Below are 23242 nucleotides of genomic sequence, written 5' to 3' on the forward strand. Positions count from 1 at the left end.
CTTAATCCACGCATCGGTGACATATATATATATATATATATAAACTTATTATTATTATTATTTTGCAGAGTTAAAATAGACTAACCTGACTCCAAGAAATTGTGGCTGTTCTCCCGGTGCGCTACATTCGCTCTCCATTTTCAGAGAGTCGATGTGCGCTATGGAAATAACCGTGGCAGCAACGTACCAGGGCAGACCCATGAAGGAGCATAGAGCCATCAGGATCCCCACCCAAAATAGGTCCAAGTGGTAACCACAGCCTTTCTGCAGTTGCATACAATGACAAGCAGAAAATGTTTTCTTTTTATTTTATATCATTTATGAAAGATAAACATATGTACTGCAAATTTTACAATCAGTTCAGCTCTTTGTACAAAATTGTTTTACATTTAAACTGTGGGTTGTACTGGTTATCTAAAAAAATACCAAAAATATGTATATAATAAATAAACAACATGCTAATGCAGATTAAATGTCAATCTTATAGTAGTATAAATCTTAACCAACCCAATAGACTAAAACTCTGATTGATTTAACGCTCTCTGTTTTATTAACATTTTCAGTTTTCAATATCAAACAGTCCCTCCAAGAGTTTATTTATATACTTTGTGATTGTTGCAGCCAAAAGTGTCAAACATAACTTTTTCAGTAGTTTGCAATTAAGGTATCAATATTTTAAAGTAGCTTTTTTTAAACATGATGAGAACAAATTAATTTATTAAAATAGCTGTATCTGTTTTACATAACCTTTTCAAAGATTACTCAGGATTTCTACAATACAGTATTAATAATTTACAACAACAGCAAATCTGTTCAAAATCTTTGGTGAAACAACTAATATAAAGAAAAGCATGTAAAAACAAAATATCTGAGTATTATTTTATTATAATAATAAACAAAAAATATTCAATGTAGTACTCATCAAATGCACTGAATCTAGTAAGTTACACCGACCACTATATTTCATAAATATTGTGTGAACTCGTTGGTGTTTCTCCACTGCAGAAGGTTAGTGAGTCATATTTTATTGCCCATCACGTCACGAGGTGAAAGGACAACAAGTTGTGTCCGTGTCTGTGTATGTTTATGTTCACTTGTCTGAAGCATTGGCAACATACATGAACCAGTGGATGGATTTAAAGAAAGCTTGCAGAAAGTAGATGTAGATCTAGAACTGAAACAACCTGATTTCAGGAGGCAGCTAAGTTATCCAAACACCAAAATATCTATAAAAACTAATTTCACACATACTGAGCTAAAACTGGATGTGGTTTTAGCTGAGGGTTAATCTTTACACTTATTCTGAATGTTAAATAATCCCATGAGATATTTTATTATTAATGTTCATAATTAGAGGATTCAACACAGTCTGTCAGTTGATAAAATATCCCATGAACCATTGGATCAATATTGAAATTATTGAATGAACATCTGCAAATGACTGCCACAGCTAATTGATCTTAGTTAACACAAAATGGCTATCCATCCATCCATCCATTATATTTACCCGATTCTTCCTTTTCGGGTCGCAGGGGTCACTGGTGCCCATATCCAGCCGTCACAGTGTGAGATGCAGGGGACATACTGGCCTCACAGTGTGAGATGCAGGGGACATACTGGCCTCACAGTGTGAGATGCAGGGGACATACTGGCCATGTCTCCAGTCCATCACAGGGACACATAGAGACAAACGAGACAACCGTTCACTCTCTCACTCACACCTAGGGACAATTTAGAGTTATCAATCAGTCTAACATGCACGTTTTTGGCCTGTGGGAGGAAACTGGAGTACCTCGAGAAAACCTACGCATTTACGGAGAGAACATGGTGAATGACAATGAAGAACCTCGAGTCCTTGAACATGTGAACTCCACCCAGAAGGGTCCCTGGGCCGGGATTTGAACAGGGGCAACCTTCTTCACTGAGAGACAGCAACTCTACCAACTGCACCACCATGCTGCCCATAAAATGCTAGTCAATTCTACAGATAGTGAAATATAATTTGGTGTGGCATTAGCTGAGTCATTGCCAGTACAGACTGTGAACACTAGTGCAACTCCAAAGATTTCACAAGAGATTGTGCTTCAAGCCATTTATGACGCATGAATAAAGGAGCCATCTCCTCTTCTCATCGTGATGAGATGATCTCATACTAAAACTCTGGCAGCAGGTAATTAGCATTTCTTCAAGGAATCAAGTTTTTAAACTATGCTTTTTTACTGATGCGTCTCTTTCTCACTCACATAAACCCACTCAGACACAGACAAACACACCTCTGTACAGTTATTATTAAGCATTTGTAACGTTTTTCATAAATGCCTCAAGCAATAATGGTTCACATGATGGAGTGTTGGGTCTTCAGCTCATGTGACCTTAATAGGCCTATCATTACCTTGACAACAACCTATAAGCCCAGAACTCCTAACCCACTATCAGAACTGAAGACAGCTTTAGGATGAGAGGTGAAACATCTAGTTATCTTCTTTTGGACCTCTTCAAAGGAAGACAACTGGATCTTTATGTCCTGGATGACTGAGAATCTACACCAACATGTAACTTTGGATGTTTTCTGTTAGAGGAGAGCTACCATGCAAATTACAGCTCAAGCAATTGCTATATAAATCATTTGCAAATGTTTGTTAATAAAACCAACTAGTTGTGGTTAAAACTGAAATAATTTCTTGTATTTGACAACTTTATCGTTACTTGTTGTGATTTTCATACCTTGAGCTTGTTTTCCTTTCGATTGACGATGACCGCGCTGATCTGTTGGTCCATAAAGATGAGTATGGTGACAAGGAGAGCAGGAACGAAGCTGGCCAGATACCACCACCAGGGGTTTTTCCCAAAAGGAAGAACAATCCATCCACGATCAGGACGTGTCGGCTATATCATACACAGTAATAAAAGATCAGTTTATTTGTCTTTTATTTTTATTTGTCTTTTAAAAGAGGGCAAGTTGTTATTGTTCTGAATGTTGGTCATATTGCATAAATAGAAGTTTGCATGCAGTGGTGGAACACACACACAATAATAATAATAATAATAATGTCATCACAATGTCAGCACTGTATGTTTCCATACAATGGCGAAATTAGTCTCTGCATTTAACCCATCCACCACCAGGTGGTGCAGTGGGCAACTATTGAAAGCACCCGGGGGACATTTTGGGGATGAGACGTGCTGCCCAGAGACGCCACGTGATGTGCAGTGACTGGGGATCGAACCTGGGACTTTCGGGTCCCAAGCCGGCTGCCCTGCCTCTACACCATCTCAGCCCCCATATGTACATATATGCCCTGTATATATTGTTAATTTTTGGCACAATACCTTAAGATATAGATTTGCCAAGTTTTGTGATTTAAAAAAAACGTTGCTGAGCTCTGGAAGCCTTGACATTTGACCTTGCTTGGGAAACAGGTAGGTATTTGGCTCTCAAAGCACCTTCCTTGTCCCAGAGGGTTTGGGCAGCAGGGGATAGCCTCAGCCTCAGCTCCTGACATGCAGCACCCAGCTGCCACATCCCTGGCTTCAACCAAAGCCATAATAAATGTAATGTATCTATCCCCTGCTGTGTCTCTAAGATCTTACTATAAAAACTAAGCAATAAGGTTTAGAGAACCCCACAAGACTGTCAAGAAATGGATATGGGGGGAAATGCACTAAAATATCTAAGTCGCCAACTGACAGCTGCTCAATCAAACTGTGAGTATTTGGGTATTTGTGAGTATTAACAAGTAGTCAGAACCATTCTAATAACAAGAACAACAATATGGTCACAAGTTCAACTGACATTAAAGATTACATTAATACTATCCCCACAATAAAATACAGTGATAGTAACATCATACTCTCTCTGATAATGGACTCTCACCAACAGGTCTCAGCAGGTGAGGTGTAGTACTCACCTGTCTGCCCTTATCACCACAAACACAGAGCACCACAGGGATGTGGACACTATCTGTGTCTGTTCACTCTATACACCAATGAGCTATGTTCCAGTGACCCATTTGTAAAGCTTGTGAAGTACACTGATGGCAAAATCATCTTGGGCCTTATCACCAATGATAATGACATGACCTACATAAACTGCATTTCAGAGCTCACAGTGTGGTGTCCAGATAATAATCTGGAGTTAAACATCACCAAACCAGCTGAGATTATCATTGACATTGGAAAAAAAACATCCACCTTGACAGTCTCCTCTCATAATTAAGGAGGTAGACTCTGCTCTGTTTTAGGCTTCTCCATCACAAGGACCTGAAATAGACACTCAAAGGTTGTTAAGAAGGCTCACTGAAGGATGCCTAGGGTTCTTAAAAAGCTAAACATCTACACTGAATTGATTGCCCAGTTCATCGGTGCAACCATCGAGAGCATCCTGATCTCCATTTCTGTGTTTTATCCTGGCTCCACTGTACACATTAAATATCAACTTGATTACATCATCAAGCTGGGGAGTAAACCAAGTGGAAAACACCAACAGTCAAAATTGAATTTGCACATTGCCATAGTCCTGAGACAGGCTTGGAAAATAGAGGACTTGTTAGAGTTCATGTTTATTTGGATTCAGAATTCAGCCAGACAACAACAATGTAAAAACAAGAACTGAAGTCAATCGGAGGGAGAGCTGCTGAAGAGAGAGGCTTTTATGCAGTGGACAGCGGGGCAATGCAGAGTCATGTCCAAAGGTCAAAGCGGAGGTCAAGAATAGAGAGTCAGAGGTCCAAGAATAAATCCAAAAGGTCAATCCAAAATCCATAGGCAGAACAAGTGGTCATTGCCAGGGTCAGATGGGCTGAACAGAATCAGACAGGGAGCAGTCTTGTGTAGTAAATCCACAAGACGAGGCTTGAGGTTGAAATCCGATGAACAAAGCGTGAATGTTAGGCGTGAACATAAACACGAAGGCTGGATATCTAACACCATCAAGGGCATGAATCTGGCAGATTGGAGTGGTGAGAAGAGTCATTAAATCTGGGTTAGAACAGGTGTGGTGAATGAGCTCTGATGAGCTGCGGGTGGAGTGGGCGTGGCAGAGTGACAGGTGCAGAAACAAGACATGGAGAGGAAGAAGACAGAGGACGTGATCATGACAGGACTCAAATAACCTGGCACAGCTTTTTTTTATTGCCGTCTGGCCAAAAATTATGTAACATAAAAACAATCACTTTTTCTTCTCCTGCATTGCAGTCAAGAAAAATGCATGTACAGTGCACAGATTCCTTAAAGCAAAGGTTACGTTAGCGTTATTCAAAATTTTATTTAAGCAACTGAAAAACTGATTTTTATCACTATAAACACAAACATTCATCTGAAGTGATCTAAATTGAAGTCGTTTGAACCTAAAAGTTCCAGAACATCTTTGCAAATGACTAAAAATGGCCATTTACCAATATTTATAATCCAGCTAGGTTGAGTTTTGTGCAAAAGGTACTCATCAACCTCCATAAGAGGTGCCAAGCTTCAACAAAGTCCATGCTCAATAACCCAGAAAGAAAATCCAGGTGCCAAGCTTGTTTGAGCAATAAATGTATAATATGAAAATGACTAAATATTTTTGATTTATTTATAGAGCAATATAACCAAAACTCATTTTTACTTTTTTGTAATAAGAAACTGTGAAATGAGGACAAAACATGCTTTTAGAACAGCAAAATAAATCACTACCAAAAAACAAGAATCTCTAAGCTGTGCAGTATTTTAGTCTTTCTTCAGTGTTATCTCTACTGTAAGCATGCACTTCCAGTAAAATACTATAAAGGTTGTAAATAAACACACATTTTCATACATATGTTAGTGAGAAATCAAATACCTTGAATTCTGTTGGAACAATTAGTTTAGGCGTGTCTAAACCAATCAATATATCCAGACCAACAAAGGCCATGATTGACATGAAGATGGCAAAATCACTGATTAGCTTCCTCATCTACGGGCTCAACAAACACACACCAAAGCAAATGGAGAACAAACACGTGTAAATCAGGAAAATAGGACAAAGAAAATGAGAGAAAAAAAATTACACTTTGTAAAATAGTATTACACAGATAAATCTACATAACATTAAAAATGTAAACAATTGAGTACAAGTGTGCTATTTGGGAAAGAGGTGCAATCAGCTGTGACACAAACAGAAGGATTGGTGAAAAATTAATTGCTTGGGAAACAGTGGACCTTTATCTCTGTGGGCACGTGCAGTTTGGGGGTGTCCAGTTGGAGAAGGAAGTCAAATCCGCAGAAGACCAGGATAGAGATGATGATGGCAAAATCACTGACCAGGGTACGGGACTAGAGTGGAATCAGGAAAACACAACAGGAGAACATGGAAGACATCATGCTGGTTTGTAAAAGAAAGCTCAAGGAATCGAGTTTGAATTTGAGGAAGGAAGATCTAAGCTTTGAATTGTGTTTTGTTGCTTTAGAAGTAAAAAGCTGGGAATAATTTTACATTTTACATCATCTAAATATTCTATGAAGATTTTTGATCTATGTTTTTCTTGTTCCATGAGACCTGGACATGTTTTCTAAACAAAAAAGGCAGGTCACATGTTAGTGTATCTACATCTTATCAGATTGCTGCATAAAAATTGTCACATTTGTTTTCAGAATATCATGACAGTATCAAATGTGAACAAATTGTTTTAAATAATTTGTGTGATCAATAAAACAAAAAGTATTCTGATATTTACTGAGAGTTCCAACTTTGTCCATCAGATGAGTCTACTTAAATGTTTTGCCAAACATCTTTGTGAACAAGATTCCAGCTCTTTGCATGCAGGTAATTTTTCTAGAAAGGTCATCAATGGTAAACTTGTTTTTGGGAAAATTATCTACCAACAGTAGTAAATGAGGTGGTGTTACCTTTGTCGGGAAGTAGCGGCTGAACTTGAACTTCTTGAGAGAAATCGTCATGGAGTAAGTGCCAAAGAAGAGGATGAAGGACATAAGGGCCAGGTCGGGGACGTACTTACAGGCGTTCCCCACCAAAGAACCGCCATATTTCACACACTCTTTCTTACTCAGTTGACTCCAGTCCATGTCTGTCAAATTAAACTGAGGGCCAAGAGTGAAGCAAAAGGTTTTGGAGGGACAAGAAGTTGAAAGCAAAGTTTGGGTTGGGGGGGGGGGGGGGGGGATCATAGCAAGAAAAAAGAAAGAAAAGACAAGCGATAACAAACGAACAAACCATACAAAACAAAAAATAAAACTCACATTGCTTTCCATTAGTCATGGGAGTCAATGTTTATTATTCTAGCAGAAAATTTAAAAAAACCCAGTCCTTACCAGGTCATGAAGTTTAATACAACCTCTGATAAAAAAAGAAATTAAAAAACTCTTTACCAATAAAAAGTGGTTGAAAATATTAAGTTCACCAAATGATTCATCATCTTGTAAAGCCACTGTTAGCAGTAATAATGTATGGTAGTTATCATCTGTATGAACATGTTACATTTTTATGAACAAATTTTGGCACACTCTTTTTTTACAGGGTTGTTTGGGTTCATTGAGGTTTGTGGCCATTTGTATCTGCACAGCTCTGATAATGTCCCACTGCAGCACATTATTCAGGTTGAGGTCTGACTTCGGACTTGGCCATTGCAATACCTTGATTTTTTTTTTTCAGCCATTCTGTTGGAGTTTTTGGAATGGTTGTGATGGTTCATAACTCAGAGAAAAGCTTCATCTGAATCTCAGAAATGTGGCCTCACACTTGCTTTCTCCCAAGGCAGAAATGTACCGTTCTGCTTAGAAAAATGGTGGATATGCTTTCTAGGTTTTTATATTTCCTAAAATATAATTTTCTTTAATGATCTATTGGGGGATAGAAGCTATTTTATTTCTCCCACAATTTGGGGGATCCAGGACTGCCCAACCTCAAGATTTCTGTGAGAATGCTCAGAGCAGATCCACTGCTCTATCACATAAAAAGGAGTTCAAGTTCAAAAATCTTTATTATCCCCGAGTGGCAATTTGTTTCACAGTCAGTAGGCACATAAAACATCCATACTACACAAGACATTGAAATGTTAAAAAAACAATATGGAAGTCATCAATGTTCATTAAGAAGCCTGATAACACCAGGGATGAATGAGTTGTTCAGTCTGTTCGTTCTACATCTGGGCAGCAGATACCTGCGTCCAGATGAAAGCAACCTGAACTCACCATGGAGTGGTGATCAGGATCTGCCAGAATCAGCCTGGCCTTGTTCACTGACCTCGCCTTGTGTAGGGTCAGTGAGGTTCTGTAGAACTATACCAGCAGTTTTGCTGCACATCCAGACAATCCCCGAGAGTTTGTTCCTATTTTTGCATGTTAACAATCCAAACCAACAGATGAAGGTGAAAGTTAAAAGAGACTCAATAAAACACGCTCATAAAAGTCGAATCAACATTAAAACCACCGAGCTTCTGATAAAAATACATTCTCTGGTGGGCCTACTTACAAAGTGAGTTCACATGGCGGTCAAAGGTCAATTTGTCATTGAGAACAGTTCTCAGATATTTATATTGATGCACCACCTCAACAACTTCACTGTTAATGACCACAGGAGCTGCAACTGTAGAGTTTTTTTTCTTCTGAAATTGATGACCATCTCCTTTGTCTTAGAAACATTTAACTTTAAAAAGGAAGACTCACACCATTCAGTGAAGTCCCTGACCATAGGACCAGGGTCTGTCAGGCATCAGGTAAGGTGGAGTGGGTATGTGATTAGACTGTTTCCTTGACAACTTTGAAAGTTTTCCAGGCACATCCCACTGGTAGGAGACCCTCAGTCCTCTCACCAGAGCATGCCTTGAGATTCCTCAAGAGAAGATTGTTGGTGGAAAGAGAACTGTCTAATTTTCTTTCCTGGACATCTTACCAATACCATACCATACCAATTTATTTATAAAGCACTTTAAACAGTGACAAAGCACACCAAAGTGATGTACAGGAACAAACAGAACAAGCACATAGCAACAGATTACATAACAGGACACCAAAAAGTAGAAACCGACAAAAACAATAATGGATAACAACAACAACCGCAACATGACTAACACAGTGTGATGCACACAGACTCAGCACAGATCACACAGTGCAGAAAGCCAGGGAATAGAAGTGTGTTTTTAAGCGAGATTTAAAAACTGTGAGGGAGGGGGCCTGTCTAACGACAGGGCGAGTCTAACTCTTGTCTACACTACCCAACCAATGATAAAATGGATTGATGGACAGATGGTTTGGTGTAGTCAAAATAACAGATACTAAGAGCAGGACCTATTAAAGATCAAGTTTCTGTCATGTAAAATAGCTTAAACTCATTTTTGCTACATAAACATGTGTAACATACATATCATGTGTCAATGCCTGAGGGTGTAACCAAACTTCAAGACCTGATAGGTTGGTCAGGTATGTTGTCCTCCAGTGCTACTATAGTACAAAGAGCAATGATGGTGATAAACACCAGGCCAAGGAAATAAAAAAAAAGAGTCCCAAACCCTACCATGAGATAGTTCAGAATTTTAAGGAAAAAAAAAACTTGCCCTGAAAACAATGATTTCTGAAATTCACTGCAGTCCTATTAACCAGATTTACTTTGTCTGATTCTAACGTCATTACAATCAAATTCATTAAGTTTTTTTTTTATATCTTCAACAAATTCCACATGGCACATTTCACTTATTGTTTGTACACTGAGTTAGTTTAAAGGAGCATCATTTACTTAGCAGTAACTTGCATTGTCTCATTTATTGTCAGAAACAACTGAGCACTAAGAAAGGCTGTGAAGTATAATATTTAAAGCAAATTACTAAAAAAAATAACTTAAAATCACAGAAGAACACAATTCATCATTGTCTCAAAGCACTTGGCGTTTGTCAAAAAAAAGTTTTTCTTGTTGATGGGCTTAAATTTTATCGAGGAAAACTTTCAAATAAGCCTGATGCAATCACAACATTTCCAGTTCAAAGTTCAAAATTAAAATTATTTTAACTAATTGGATTTTTTTTTCTTATTTTTCCCTAATTTCACATCAGTTTGTTGCCACTTACCAGTAGAGTCATGTTATCATCTGCAAGTGGGGCTGAAACATTTAAACCCAAAGCAGAGACTGAAAAAGACAAACAAAAAGCTGAATTAATTAGTTATAACAATTTCTAGTTTGATGTGAAATTATGAAAAGGTTGTACAGTTTTTTCTCGTTTGACAACATTTTATCAGATTAAATGGACTGCCAGAATCCATGAATACATACTCACTTTTCAGATAGCATCCAAAAATAAGCCAGAAACAAACACAAACATTATCACATAGAGTAAAAACTGTAACATTTAATTTAATGACAATTGTTGTATATTTTAGTAGCAGGGAACAATGATAATATCTTTAGTAACACAAAATTTAATTTGATGAAATATTTTAGCTCAGTAACATATTGCCATTCTTCCTTAAAGCAATCAGAACAGAGGAGGAGGACAGAAGTATTTTATTTATTTATTTATTTATTTTAAATGTAGTAAGTATGGGCGGCTGTGGCTGAGTGGTTAGAGCAGTCGTCCTCCAATGTGAGAGTTGGGGGTTCGAATCCACCAGCAGTCACATGCTGAAGTGTCCCTGGGCAAGACACTGAACCCCTCATAGCCTCTGATGTGTGTCCCATCAGTGTATGAATGTGATATAAAAGCACCGATTAGTCTCATTAAAATGATTTGTTCAATTAGCTTTGTAGCGATGTAGAGTGCTGTATGAATGGGTAAATGAGGACACAAATTGTAGTGTAAAGCGCTTTGAGTATCTTGAAATAAGCTAGAAAGGCGCTATATAAGTACAGTCCTTTACCTTTAAGAGATTTAAGTGTACAAAGTACAATAAATTATAAAAGCAATGCATTTTGATTTAAATGTTAGTGAAATGAGAAAATTAAATAATCTTTTGTGAGTCAGTGCTCACAATTTATTAACAGAAGAAGTTTTAGTCCTTGTTTTTGATTTATGTGTCACTTTTTAGAAAACTAATCATTGACAGACAAAGCAATGTATTAAAATTGAGGAATCTTACCCTGGTCTGGAGCAATGCATTCACACTTGTAGGCTGTGATGTAATCAGGCTTGAAGCCACAGTTGATTGGGTAATATTTAAAGGATTCTACCTGTGGAAACAGTTTGATTCATGTATCAATGCCGGCACATAGATAATAGCAATCTCTGTAGAAATATCAGCAGGTTACCCACCATCTTCTTGATTGCATCGGAGATAAATATGAAGGAGATGAGGCTAGAGAAACCCTCCTCTGTGAAACGTGTCATGTATTTGATAATGTAGCTGGCATCGGTGAGAACCAGCAGAAAACATTGCAGGCATGAGTGAAGGCCGATCCACAGACGCAGCTCCATGTAGTCGATGTTGTTGGTCCTGTGAGCCCAGTCAGAGAAAGTGGAAGTAAAAAGACATGAAGTGATTTATTTGTGAAAGATTCTTACACACCATCAGGGCTGGTTGCCATAAACCTAAATGCTTCAAAACTTGGTATCTAACCCCAGCTATTAATCTGGTTTTACTCTGGCCTTCATATTACTGTAAGGTACCAGGAATTATTATTTATTGATTTTTTTTTATGTTTTATTTTTAAGAATTGTCCTCTTCAAAAGACCTTTCTTTTACATATCACTAAAAATGGGTGCATGGTCTCTGAGTTTGGAATTTTAAAGTTTGAAGAAGTTGCTGTGATCAGATGAGACTAAAACAAAACTTTTTGGCCTTCAAGGAGAATGCCATGGCTGGTGCAAGGCTAACACCTTTCATTGTGCTGAGAACACCAGTGAAGCATGGTGGTGGCAGCATCATGCTGTGGGGAATTTCTTTTTGTTTGATGGGACTGTGAGACTGGTCAAAGTTGAGAGAAAAGTACAGAAAAAATGAAAGCTATTTAAGTCTGTGCCTGAGATTCAACTTTCAGCAGGACAATGGACCTAAACACTCAGCTGAAGCACCACTCTAATATTAAATGTCCTGGAAGAGTCCTGTCAAAGCCCAGACTTTAATCCACTGGAGATGTATGATTTAAACAAGGCTTGTGAAGATGCTTTACCAGTTTTGCCACAAAGAATGGGCAAGAATTCTAGTAACTTGATGTTGCAGCTCATGGAAACGTTCAGGGAGAGACCTGCTGCTATTATGACTGCAAAAGGTACACAAAGAATGGACTTAAGAGGGTTAATGCAGTAAAAACAATATTTTTAAGTTTAATATGTTTTGATTATTATTTAAAACAAGGTTTTCTATAATTTGATGTTATGGCCTGAAGCCATTGTTTTGAGTGACTGTGCAGTTGCAGGTTGTTGGTTTGATGACCCATCTCTGCAGTAACCCATTTGCGATCGGCTGGCCGCTCCTGACTCCTCCCAGTGGACGTCCCTCTGCATCCTGGTTGGATTCTTCATCTCCTGCTCCTTCAACCGCAGAAGAAGCTTGCCTATTTAAGCCCAGCTCTCCTGCCAATAATGGTGCTGGGGTGGCAGACAATGAAAAATTGGACGTTGCATGCGGAAAATCTTTAAAATACTATCTACTGGTGGTGAGGCATAATCTGAATTGTGAATGAACCAGAATGACTAGTAGTAGTGGGTTGTCTGATGAGGAAGAAATGAACTGGACACCTGTACATATAAAGAAAAAAATTGGAAGTAGAGACAAGGTGGATATTCAAGTATTGGGAAATAAGAGAGCATTAGAAAATGATGATTTACAATCATCAGATGCTAGAAAGAGAGTGATGACAAGGGAAGAATTTAAAGGAGTGAAAGTTGACAGTGAGTCTGTTTTGTTGACATTTAATGAAGAAGTTCTGCCAGTGATGGTAGGATATTTAAACTTTAATGTACGAGAGTATGTTCCTCCTCCTATAAGATGCTTCAAGTGTCAACGTTATGGGCATATTGCCAATGTATGTAAAGGCAAACAGAGGTGTGGAAGATGTGGTGGGGAGCACACATATGGTCAGTGTGATACAAATGTTACAGTAAAATGCTGTAATTGTGTGTGTGTGTGTGTGTGTGGGGGGGGGGGGGATCATACAGCTGCTTATGGAGGGTGTGTTGTGAGGAAGAAAGCTGTAGACATCCAGCAGTTAAGAACCGAGCAGAAAATTTCATACTCTGAAGCTGTAAAAATCTACAAAAGTAATGAGGGGATAGCTTCAGCCCATCTAGGAAGGCCTTCTGTAGCAGGTGCAATAGCTCCCCCTTCTAATCAAGTGCATCAAGTCAGTTCTGAAATTCCTGTTGATAAACTAGTGCTGTTTCTTGCTTATGTCATAAACTGTTCAGATCAAATCAAGAGTAAAACAGAAAAGATCAAGCTAGCGGTTAAAGCAGCAGAAAAAAATTTAAACATACAAAATATTTCATGGGAAAAAATCCACGCAGACCTTAGTCAGGAGAATACCTGTGAGCAAACCTCTCACCATCTCACTTAATGTTAATACTCCAATGGAATTCTAGAAGTTTATTAGCAAACGGTCAAGAGTTTAAAGGTTTTCTGGAAAATTTAGAAGAGAGACCAGATAACATATGTATTCAGGAGACCTGGCTTAAACCTCACTTAGACTTCATAATTAAAGGTTATATAACAATACGTAAAGATAGATGCAGTGGAAATGGAGGGGTGTGTGCAACATTTGTCAGGCAAGGAATAAATTATAGTCAGATAATAATTGATACTGAACGTGAGGTGGTAGCTATTGAGGTGTGGAGAGGTAGAGAATGTGTTACACTGATAAACTTCTATAATCCATGTAAAAAACTAGACAAAGAAAAATTAGAATCATTGTAAAGAGGGTATTATTTGGTGTGGGGATTTTAATGCACATAGCACTTTATGGGGTGAAAGAAATGATGGTAGTATTTTAGAGGAAGTGTTGGATGAACAGGAATTGATATGTGTAAATGATGGTACAGGTACAAGGTTAAATATTGTTCAGGGGTTGGAGTAGGCACTTGATCTCACAGTTGTGTCTCAGCGTTTAGCAGGAAGGATAGGTTGGAGAGTTTATAAAGAAAGTTCCATTGGTAGTGATCATTATTTAATTTTTGTAGATGGAAGGATCGACTGGAATTTAAAAAAAAAAGATGAGAGCAGCTAGGTGGAATATTAAACGAGCTGACTAGGGCAAGTTTGCTTTTTTAATTGAAAGAAAAATTAATGAAGTAAAGAAAGATTTAACTATTCGTGAATTTGTTAAAGATCTCAACAATGCTATTTCAGTAGCTGCAAATGAATCAATTCCTAAATATAAAAGTAATCAAGAGAAGTCTAGTTCCTTGGTGGACAGAAGACTGTTCAAAGGCAGTTAAATGCTGAAATAAAGCTTCCAGAGTACTTAAATTAACTAATAATTTCCAAATTTTAATTCAGTATAAAAGAAAGCAGGCAATAGTAAGGAAAGTTGTGAAATGTGCTAAAAAAGAATATTAGAGGAAATTTTGTGATTCTGTTGGATGAACTACACCATTACAGAAGGTATGGAAAACAATTAATAAAATGAGTGGAAAAAGGGTAGAATAAGGTCTCCCAATTTTGAAGGATGGACAAAATGCTATAATAGAAAATAAGGATAAGGCAGAATTTTTGGCAAGAGCATTTGTTAAAGTGCATAGTACAGATAATATTACTTATGAGGAAAAAAGACCAAGGGATTTGACAATACAAAATAACAGAGAAGATCTTCAGAATGAAGAGGACTTCCAAAATAGTCTCAACAGTAGGTTCTCTATCTCAGAGTTGAATAATGCTCTATAAAAGACAAAGGACTCAGCTCCAAGAAAGGATCAGATTAAGTATAGTATGTTAAAAAAAATCTTACAGAAAAATGCAAAGAAATTCTTTTAAATCTTTATAATAAAATTTGGGAAGAAGGGGTTATCCCCCACTCTTGGAAAGAAGCAGTGATTGTTCCAATTTGTAAACCTGGCAAGGATCCAAGTCAGGCTAGTAATTATAGACCAATTCAATTCAATTCAGTTTATTTATATAGCGCCAAATCACAACAAAGTTGTTCCAGGGCACTTTACAGGAACATTCACATACATTAAAGCCAATAAGTAAAGTTCTCTATCTAAGGAATAGCATTGACCTCTCATACAGGGAAAGTTATGGAGAATATGATTAATGAAAGATTAATTTATTATGTAGAAACAAAAGGCATGTTAAAAATATATCGGAGTGGATTTAGGAAAGGATCCTGCCATATTGTTGGAGGATGAGATAAGGAAAGCATTTGTTAATAAAGAAAGTCTCATTGCTGTATTTTTTGATATAGAGAAGGCATTTGACATGATGCGGAAACAAGAGCTTTTAATTAAGCTAATGTAGATGAACAGATGCTCAGATATATTCATCAATTAACACGGATTCCTCATTTTTCTGGACTGAATAAAACGTGCATTGAATTTAATGAAATGCAAACGTGAGACGTCATTTATCTTTGACCCATCAAAATGAATGCGGTCATTTATTTACAGAATCAAAGTTTAACATCAAACATTTACATTAATTTGGCAAATTATGAAAATAACAACAAAAGCAATCAATCAGGAAAAATCATACGGCCATGATTTTTCCGTTGCTTCACCACAGACATTTATGAAAACTGTACAATTATGATCTTAATCCACACGGCGGTGGATGAGCACTTTACACAGACATTTCTAAATATCTGGAAGAATATCTACTTGAGAGAGGAGTTTAAAGATGGGAAGGAAGTTAAAGGGAGTAAGGATGGTGTTTGAGGGAGAGTGTTGAACAGAACGGCACTCTCCGGGCTTTCTTCAGCTTCTTCCTTACAGTACACTTAGGTGGTGAAATCGACTCTTTTACCTGGAGATGTCTCAGGCGAGATTCCGTTTAACGCACCCTTCAGCGTCTCCGTAGGATGCTGTTACTCGTCCGGAGTAGCGGCGAGATTCTGTCCGACACAAGCTCACCTCAGTGGAAATTGTTATAATCCCATGAAACTCGGAAGAGCTCTGTGGTCATGTCAGGGTCTTCCCGGCTCCCACAGCTACTGCCAGCACTAGGACATATCAGAACTGTCCGCGCCGCCGAACTTCTCCAAACCCACAGAACTGGGCTTCTCCGCGCAGAACTGAACTCATCCCAACTCTCACAGAACCGAACTCCTTCAACTCTCACAGAACCCCACAGAACTGGGTCAACCAGGAAGTACCGACATTTTAAAGAGCTCTTTTCCCGGTTCATTCGGGAGTCTTCCCATTGGTCAGAACCGACCAGACGGGGTGTGTTTTGTGACGTAAGAGGTTAGAAGACAGCAAGAATTGTTATGGAACAGATCAGAAATGTTCTCACAGACAGAGAGAGTTTTGTTTTGGCGAGTTTTAGAAACAGGTGCCAAAACCCCCCTGTTGACGTCTGAGAGGATGAAAAACAAGGCAGTTGTTCCAACACATGTCTGCTTCGATTCCTGACCCTGGAAAACGCACACTTGCTCATTCAAAGACAGAAATCAGAAAATGCATAATTACTCTGTAACAGCTTTAACATGAGTTCTAACTTTGCATGAGAATTAAAAATCATTACACAGTTAATAAAATTGATTAGTTCACTGCAACATCTAAAATGGTTTGAACTAAGACACTTTGATTATCAACATTTGTAAAATAGTAATGATAATAGAACAGAGAGAGTTCTTCCACTTGAATTTTCAAGAAAGAAAGTCTCAGGATGGGTGAACCTGTATTTCTGGATTCAAATCAATGAAACGACAGTTTCTGTCCCATAAGGTTCTTAAGGTCAAGGGTTTTGACCTTGGGCTTAGTCTTGACATCAGGTTAAGTTCACTACACTAAATAAACTTGGATTAAATGGAAATATTTTCAAATGGATTAGATGTTTTTTTTAACAGATAGAAAAATTTGTGTTAGAGTAGTGTTAGGATTTGTGTCGGGAGCGAACCCAGAGTGCAGAACAGGGACTCAACTTGGCAGAAATACAAAAATAGGATTTTAATGAGAAATTAAAGTACAAAATAACAGGCTGACGGGGCAGCAAAACTTACATGGACATAGGAAGGAGGCACGGGGAACTCAGGAGACACGAGAGACACGGGGAACTCGAGGGACCAGGAAGACTCAGGGAAAGACTCAGAGACTCAACGAAGAGTACCCAACGAAGACGACCCGACGAAGAACAAGACAGAACAGGCGGCTTATATGCATAGACAAGACGAGACATAATTGCAGACAGCTGGGACGAGACACGGGTGGTAACAATGGAAACTAATGAGGGAGCACGAGGGAAACAGACACAAACCGGGCCACAGAAAAGTACCATCCTTACAAGTAGGAGCTGAGTTTAGTTCAGAGTATATAGTTGAAAATGGTACTCCACAAGGAATTATTGTTAGTCCAATACTTTTTTCAATTATGATAAATGATGTATTTCATCGTATTGATCAGAACTTTGGAATCTCATTGTTTGCAGATGATGGGATTTTTTGGAAAAGAGGAAGAAATTGTGAATTTATTGTTAATAAAATACAAGAGGCAATATTGGAGGTAGAGTCATGGGCTTTAAAATGGGGGTTCAGGTTCTCAGTGGCAAAAACTAAAGCAGCTATATTTACTAAAAGGATAAGTCCAGTTGAAATAAATCTTAAGATGTATGGGGAACAGTTGGAAATAGTGGAGACATTCAAATATCTGGGGATTTTGTTTGATAAAAAAAAACTTACATGGGTAAGTCATATTGGAAAAATTATTGATAAATCCAAAAAAGTTCTCAATATTATGAGATGTATTAGAGGTAAAGAGTGGGGTGCAGATAGGCATACAATGAAAACATTATATATAGCTCTGATAAGATCAGTTCTGGATTATGGATGTCTGGTAAATCAGTCAGCAGCAGTTTCACTCCTCAAAAATTAAATATAATACAATATCAAGCATTGAGATTATGTCGTTGTGCAGTCAAGTCTACACCCGTTGCTGCAATACAAGTTGAGATGGGAGAGATGCCATTGCACCTCAGAAGGAAACAACTGGCAGTAGTGTATTGGGCCAACTTAAAATGACATAAGGATATCCATCCTACAAAAACTGTTCTTTAGTTAAGTCAAGAAAAAGAGAAAGGTCAGTATAGGAGTTTTGAATGGACTTTTGAAAAAATATTTAAAAAGATTAAATTGGACCAAATGAATGTAAGCCCTACAGTGGCATTTTCAGTTGTGCCTCCTTGGGTTCTGGGGGAAACAATTATTGATACTTATCTGTTAAAAGTAAAACAAAGGAAAACACTCAGTAAGCTTGATGTTGAAACTCATTTACAATATAAATACTCCGAATATCAAAAAAAATTATACTGATGCTTCAAAAATTGGACATAGGGCAGGAGTTGCTTTTATTAAACCTGAAATAGGTTACATGTCTAATCAAAGGATCAGTGATAAATTATCTGTATTTACCGGTGAATTAATAGCTATCTTATTAGCATTAAGGTGGGTTGAAAGTATCAAGTCTCAATCTATATTAATTGCTACAGACTCCAGTAGTGCAATCTGCAGTATAAAGCTTGCTCATTCTCAATCAAGGCATGATGTTATATTAGAAATTTTACAAACACTGTATAGAATTAAAGGTTCAGTGGTTTTAGTAAGATTAATTTGGGTCCCGGCTCATGTTTTAGGTAATGAACTTGCAGATAAGTTTGCTAAAGAAGCTAATAAAAAGACACAAATTTCCTTATCAGTCTCATACAGCAAATCAGAAATAAAATCTATTGTAAAGGAAGAAATGAGTAAGAAATGGCAGGAGGAATGGAACAAGGAACAGAAAGGGAGACATTTTTATTCTATTGAAAAAAGTGTGGGCAGGATGAGGGAAACATCAAGGAGGAGGAGGGAAGAGGATATTTTATCAAGACTTAGATTTAGTCATACATATTTAAATTAGAATCTAAAAAGAATAGGAAAACATCATACAGGAGTTTGTGAATGTGGCCAATCACAAGAGACGGTAGAACATGTACTTATAGATTGTATAAAATATCACAGATAAAGAGTTATTCTTCAAAATCGATTTCATGAGCAAAAAGTACAATTCAATTTAGTTGAGTTGCTTCACTTAAATTCAAATCACATTTTAAATAGGGCATTTTTTTCTTTTTTTTTGTAAAATCAGAACTTTTCAGGAGAATATAGGTTAGGGTTTAATTCTGGTTCACACTCCAATTCAGAAGGTGGCGGTAATGCACACTAACAAGCTGTTTGCCAACCGCCAATAAAATCAAAGAAGAAGAAGAAGAACAATAAGGGGGCTCTTCCGGTTAAGGACGGAAGGGAGGTGCGGCGCTCAATAATTTAAAACAATTTACTAATACAGCTGTATGGTTAAAATTTTGAAATTGAAAACAACAAAAGAAGAAAATGTAGATAAAGAAATAAAGAATCTTTGGGTGTCTGGAAGTCGACGTCGAGGGAACACCCAGGACGCTATCGGGAAATCCTGTGGACTGGTGAAGGAACTCTGGATAAAGACTACAGCGGGTAGGCACAGCTGTGCTGTGAATGAGCCAGAGAGGGAAAGTACTGTAGATAATGAGAGTGAGGTGCATAGTGATAATTCGTGTAGTGAAAGGATGAGTCCAAAAAGAGGAAATTCTTCGGTGGTGGCAGATGCAGTAAAGAAGGGAAGGGTAGTGACAATCTGGGATGAGTCTGAAGTAGAAATGCTGTCCAGGGAGGTAAAGGAGTTCAAAGTCATTGTTAGCTTAATCAACCCAGTTAAGCTATCCACTATTTTGAAGAATCAAGTGGGAGACATTACAACAGCAAAAATTCTGAGAGATGGAAACTTGTTGATTATTTGCAATACAGAAGAGCAAAAAGACAGAGCATGTAGGCTGACAAAGGTGGGAAAGTGTAAAGTGACAAGTGTGAGCCTTGTACAAGAAGGGAATAGATGGAAGAAAGGAGTGATATGGGGGATCCTGGTTGAAGTCTCAGTTGAGGAAATAAAATCAAATGTTAGAGGGGGGAGAGTTAAAGATGTGAGAAGGCTCCAAAGTTTTAAAAATGGAGAGAACAGGAACAATGAAAGCATTTTGCTAGAATTTGATGAGGAAATACTTCCAGGAAAAGTCTATTTAGGATTTATGGCCTACGGTGTGAGAGGATATGTCCCACGTCCACTTAGGTGTTATAATTGCCAAAGATTTGGCCATACAGCTCAGACATGTAAAGGAAAGAAAAGGTGTGCATGGTGTGGAGAAGATCACGACTATGAAAAGTGCAATAAGAGCAGACAACCAAAATGTTGCAGTTGTGGTGGAAGCCACAGTGTGGCGTATAGAGGCTGTGAAGTGATGAAGAGCGAGGTAAATGGTAAATGGACTGTACTTATATAGCGCATTTCTATCTTATTTCAAGATACTCAAAGCGTTTTACACTACAATCTGTGTCCTCATTTACCCATTCATACAGCACTCTACAGGTCCAACAGGTCAGAGTATGCAACAAAGTGTCCTATGCAGAGGCTGTCAAAGTGGTAAAGCAAAGAAAAGATGTTGAGGTGGAAAACAGGATGGATGCAGGGTCAAACCAAACAAGAGAAAATAAAGTGTTTGTGGATTTAAAAAGCTTAGTGACATTCATTGCAGGGGTTATAAATGCAACGATGGAAATAAAGTAAAAAACAGAGAGAATTCAAATAATAGTGAAAGCAGCAGCGAGTCATCTTACTATTAACGAACTATCATGGGAAGAAGTAAGGGATGACCTCAGTGCTCAGGCCAATCAAGAAGCTGCATGGGTAGGATAACAAAAGTATTATGGTCTTGATTCTTCACTGGAATGCAAGAAGTTTAATATCAAATGGACAGGAATTAAAACACTATTGATAAATTAGAAGAGGATCCTGAAATTATCTGTGTACAAGAAACCTGGTTAAAAACCCAATAAGATTTCAAAATTTCAAATTATACTACTGTTAGATATGATCAGGTAGAATGTAATGGTGGTGGTTGTGCCACTTTTATTAGAGAGAACCTGCCTTTTAGAGTGGTAAAGAAAGGAAATGAAGATTAATTTATTGTAGTGGAGATATGGCTAAATGCAGAACCATTTATTATAATAAATTATTAAAATCCATGTAAAATATTAGATCTGGATAAATTAAAGGAAATTCAGGGACAGAATAGAAATAAAATTATGTGGTGTGGAGATTTTAACGCTCATAGCAATTTATGGGGAGGACAGAGGACTGATACAAATGGAGACACAATAGAACAATTTTTGGAAGACAATCACTGGGTGTGTATGAACGATGGGAAGGGAACAAGAATAGATGTTCACACAGGAAATTGCTCAGCTATAGATTTAACACTGGTGTCCAGAGATTTAGCTGGATTATGTCAATGGGAGATAGAGCAGGAGACAACAATAGGAAGTGACCATTTTCCATTTTTTTGTAAAATACATATCAATAAAGAGAATGAGGTGGTGGAAAGACAGAAAAGGTGGATGTTTGGTAAGGCAAAGTGGGATAGGTTTAAATATGTATGTGAGAAATACATTGAGGAAGTTTATTTAAATATAGATATAGAAGAAGCAGAGGAAAAGATTAGGGAAGTTATATTGAAGGCAGCAAAAATAACAATTCCTGTAAACAAAGGTAAACAAAAAAAGAAAGCAGTACCATGTGGGGCGGCTGTGGCTGAGTGGTTAGAGCAGTCGTCCTCCAATGCGAGAGTTGGGGGTTCGAATCCACCAGCAGTCACATGTCGAAGTGTCCCTGGGCATGACACTGAACCCCTCATAGCCTCTGATGTGTGTCCCATCAGTGTATGAATGTGATCTAAAGCACTGATTAGTCTCTTTAGAATGATTTGTTCAATTAGCTTTGTAGAGATCTAGTAGAGAGCTGTATGAATGGGTAAATGAGAGCACAGATTGTAGTGTAAAGTGCTTTGAGTATCTTGAAATAAGATAGAAAGGTGCTATATAAGTACAGTCCATTTACCATTTACCATGGTGGACACAAGAGTGTAGTGAAGCAATAAGAAAAAGAAATTGAGCTTTTAGAATAATGAGGAGAACACATAATTTTGAAAGTTTAATTGAATATAAAAAAGCTCAAGCAGAAGCAAGGAAAGTTATTAAAAAGGCAAAGAAAGCAAAATGGGGGGATTACTATGACACAATAGGCAGAACAACTCCTATAGCTAAGGTATGGGGAATGATCAAGAAAATGAGAGGGAATAGACCAGAGAGGACATACCCAATTTTGAAACATGAAAAAGGAACAGCTATAAAAACTGAAGAGAAAGTAGAAATAATGGCAAAAACATTTGCAAAGATCCATAGTTCAGATACTTTATCAGAGCAGGGGAGATGCAGGAGGGAACAGACAAAAAGGGCAAATTATATAATTTTAGGTGGTAGAACAACCCCAGGTAATATCATGGATGTCCCATTTTCCATGCAAGAAATGAAGAGGGCAATACTTAAATCAGGATTAACAGCACCAGGAAAAGATTAAATATGTTATATTATGTTAAAACACTTAGGAAATCAAGCAGAAGAAAAACTGTTAGGCCTGTTTCATAAGATCTGGGAAGAAGGAAAGTTACCTAGTAATTGGAAGGAGGCAATTATAATACCAATTATCAAACCAGGAAAGGATCCAACAAACCCTTCAAGCTATAGGTCCATTGCACTTACTTCATGTATAGGTAAGATTATGGAAAGAATGATAACCGAAAGGATTACATATTATGTAGAAAGTAGAGGACTGTTATCATCATGCCAAAGTGGGTTTAGAAAGGGGAGGGGTACAATGGATCCAGTTGTATGTTTGGAATCAGATATTAGGAAAGCTCAAGTTAATAGGGAAGTAGTAGTTGCAGTATTTTTTTGATACTGAGAAAGCATATGACATGGTATGGAAGGGTGGGTTGCTTATCAAATTATATAAAATAGGAATAACAGGAAGGGCATATAGTTGGATTTAAAAAAAATTGACAGAGTCACACAAGTACAGATAGGAGGAGCACTTTCAAATAAATATAAAATTGAAATTGGAACTCCACAGGGCAGTATCATAAGTCCTTTACTATTTTCAATCATGGTTAATGACGTTTTCTCTGGAGTAGATAAGGATATCATGAAATATCCTGATGCATGCTCAATAATCCAGGTAGAAAAATCCAAAAAAGTTCAATCTGGTCCTCTGGACATTAAAAAAAAACAACAAAA

The 23242-nt window shown here is 37.6% G+C and overlaps 1 protein-coding gene across 1 annotated transcript in view; it reads right to left on the reverse strand.

Annotated features, from left to right (window-relative positions):
- The window catches only part of slc4a5b (solute carrier family 4 member 5b), a 93248-nt gene that overhangs the window by 4120 nt on the left and 65886 nt on the right, over positions 1-23242 (reverse strand). Inside the window, exons 12-19 of the mRNA XM_037692460.1 lie at positions 11211-11391; positions 11038-11128; positions 10032-10090; positions 6862-7053; positions 6175-6288; positions 5816-5929; positions 2725-2886; positions 86-264 (exon numbers count right to left, since the gene is read on the reverse strand). Coding sequence (XP_037548388.1) covers positions 86-264; positions 2725-2886; positions 5816-5929; positions 6175-6288; positions 6862-7053; positions 10032-10090; positions 11038-11128; positions 11211-11391 — 1092 coding nt within the window. The remainder of the gene's footprint in view (positions 1-85; positions 265-2724; positions 2887-5815; positions 5930-6174; positions 6289-6861; positions 7054-10031; positions 10091-11037; positions 11129-11210; positions 11392-23242) is intronic.

The sequence above is a fragment of the Nematolebias whitei genome, chromosome 18 (genome assembly GCF_014905685.2).
Source record: "Nematolebias whitei isolate Nwh7 chromosome 18, NemWhi1, whole genome shotgun sequence".
Taxonomy (NCBI): domain Eukaryota; kingdom Metazoa; phylum Chordata; class Actinopteri; order Cyprinodontiformes; family Rivulidae; genus Nematolebias; species Nematolebias whitei.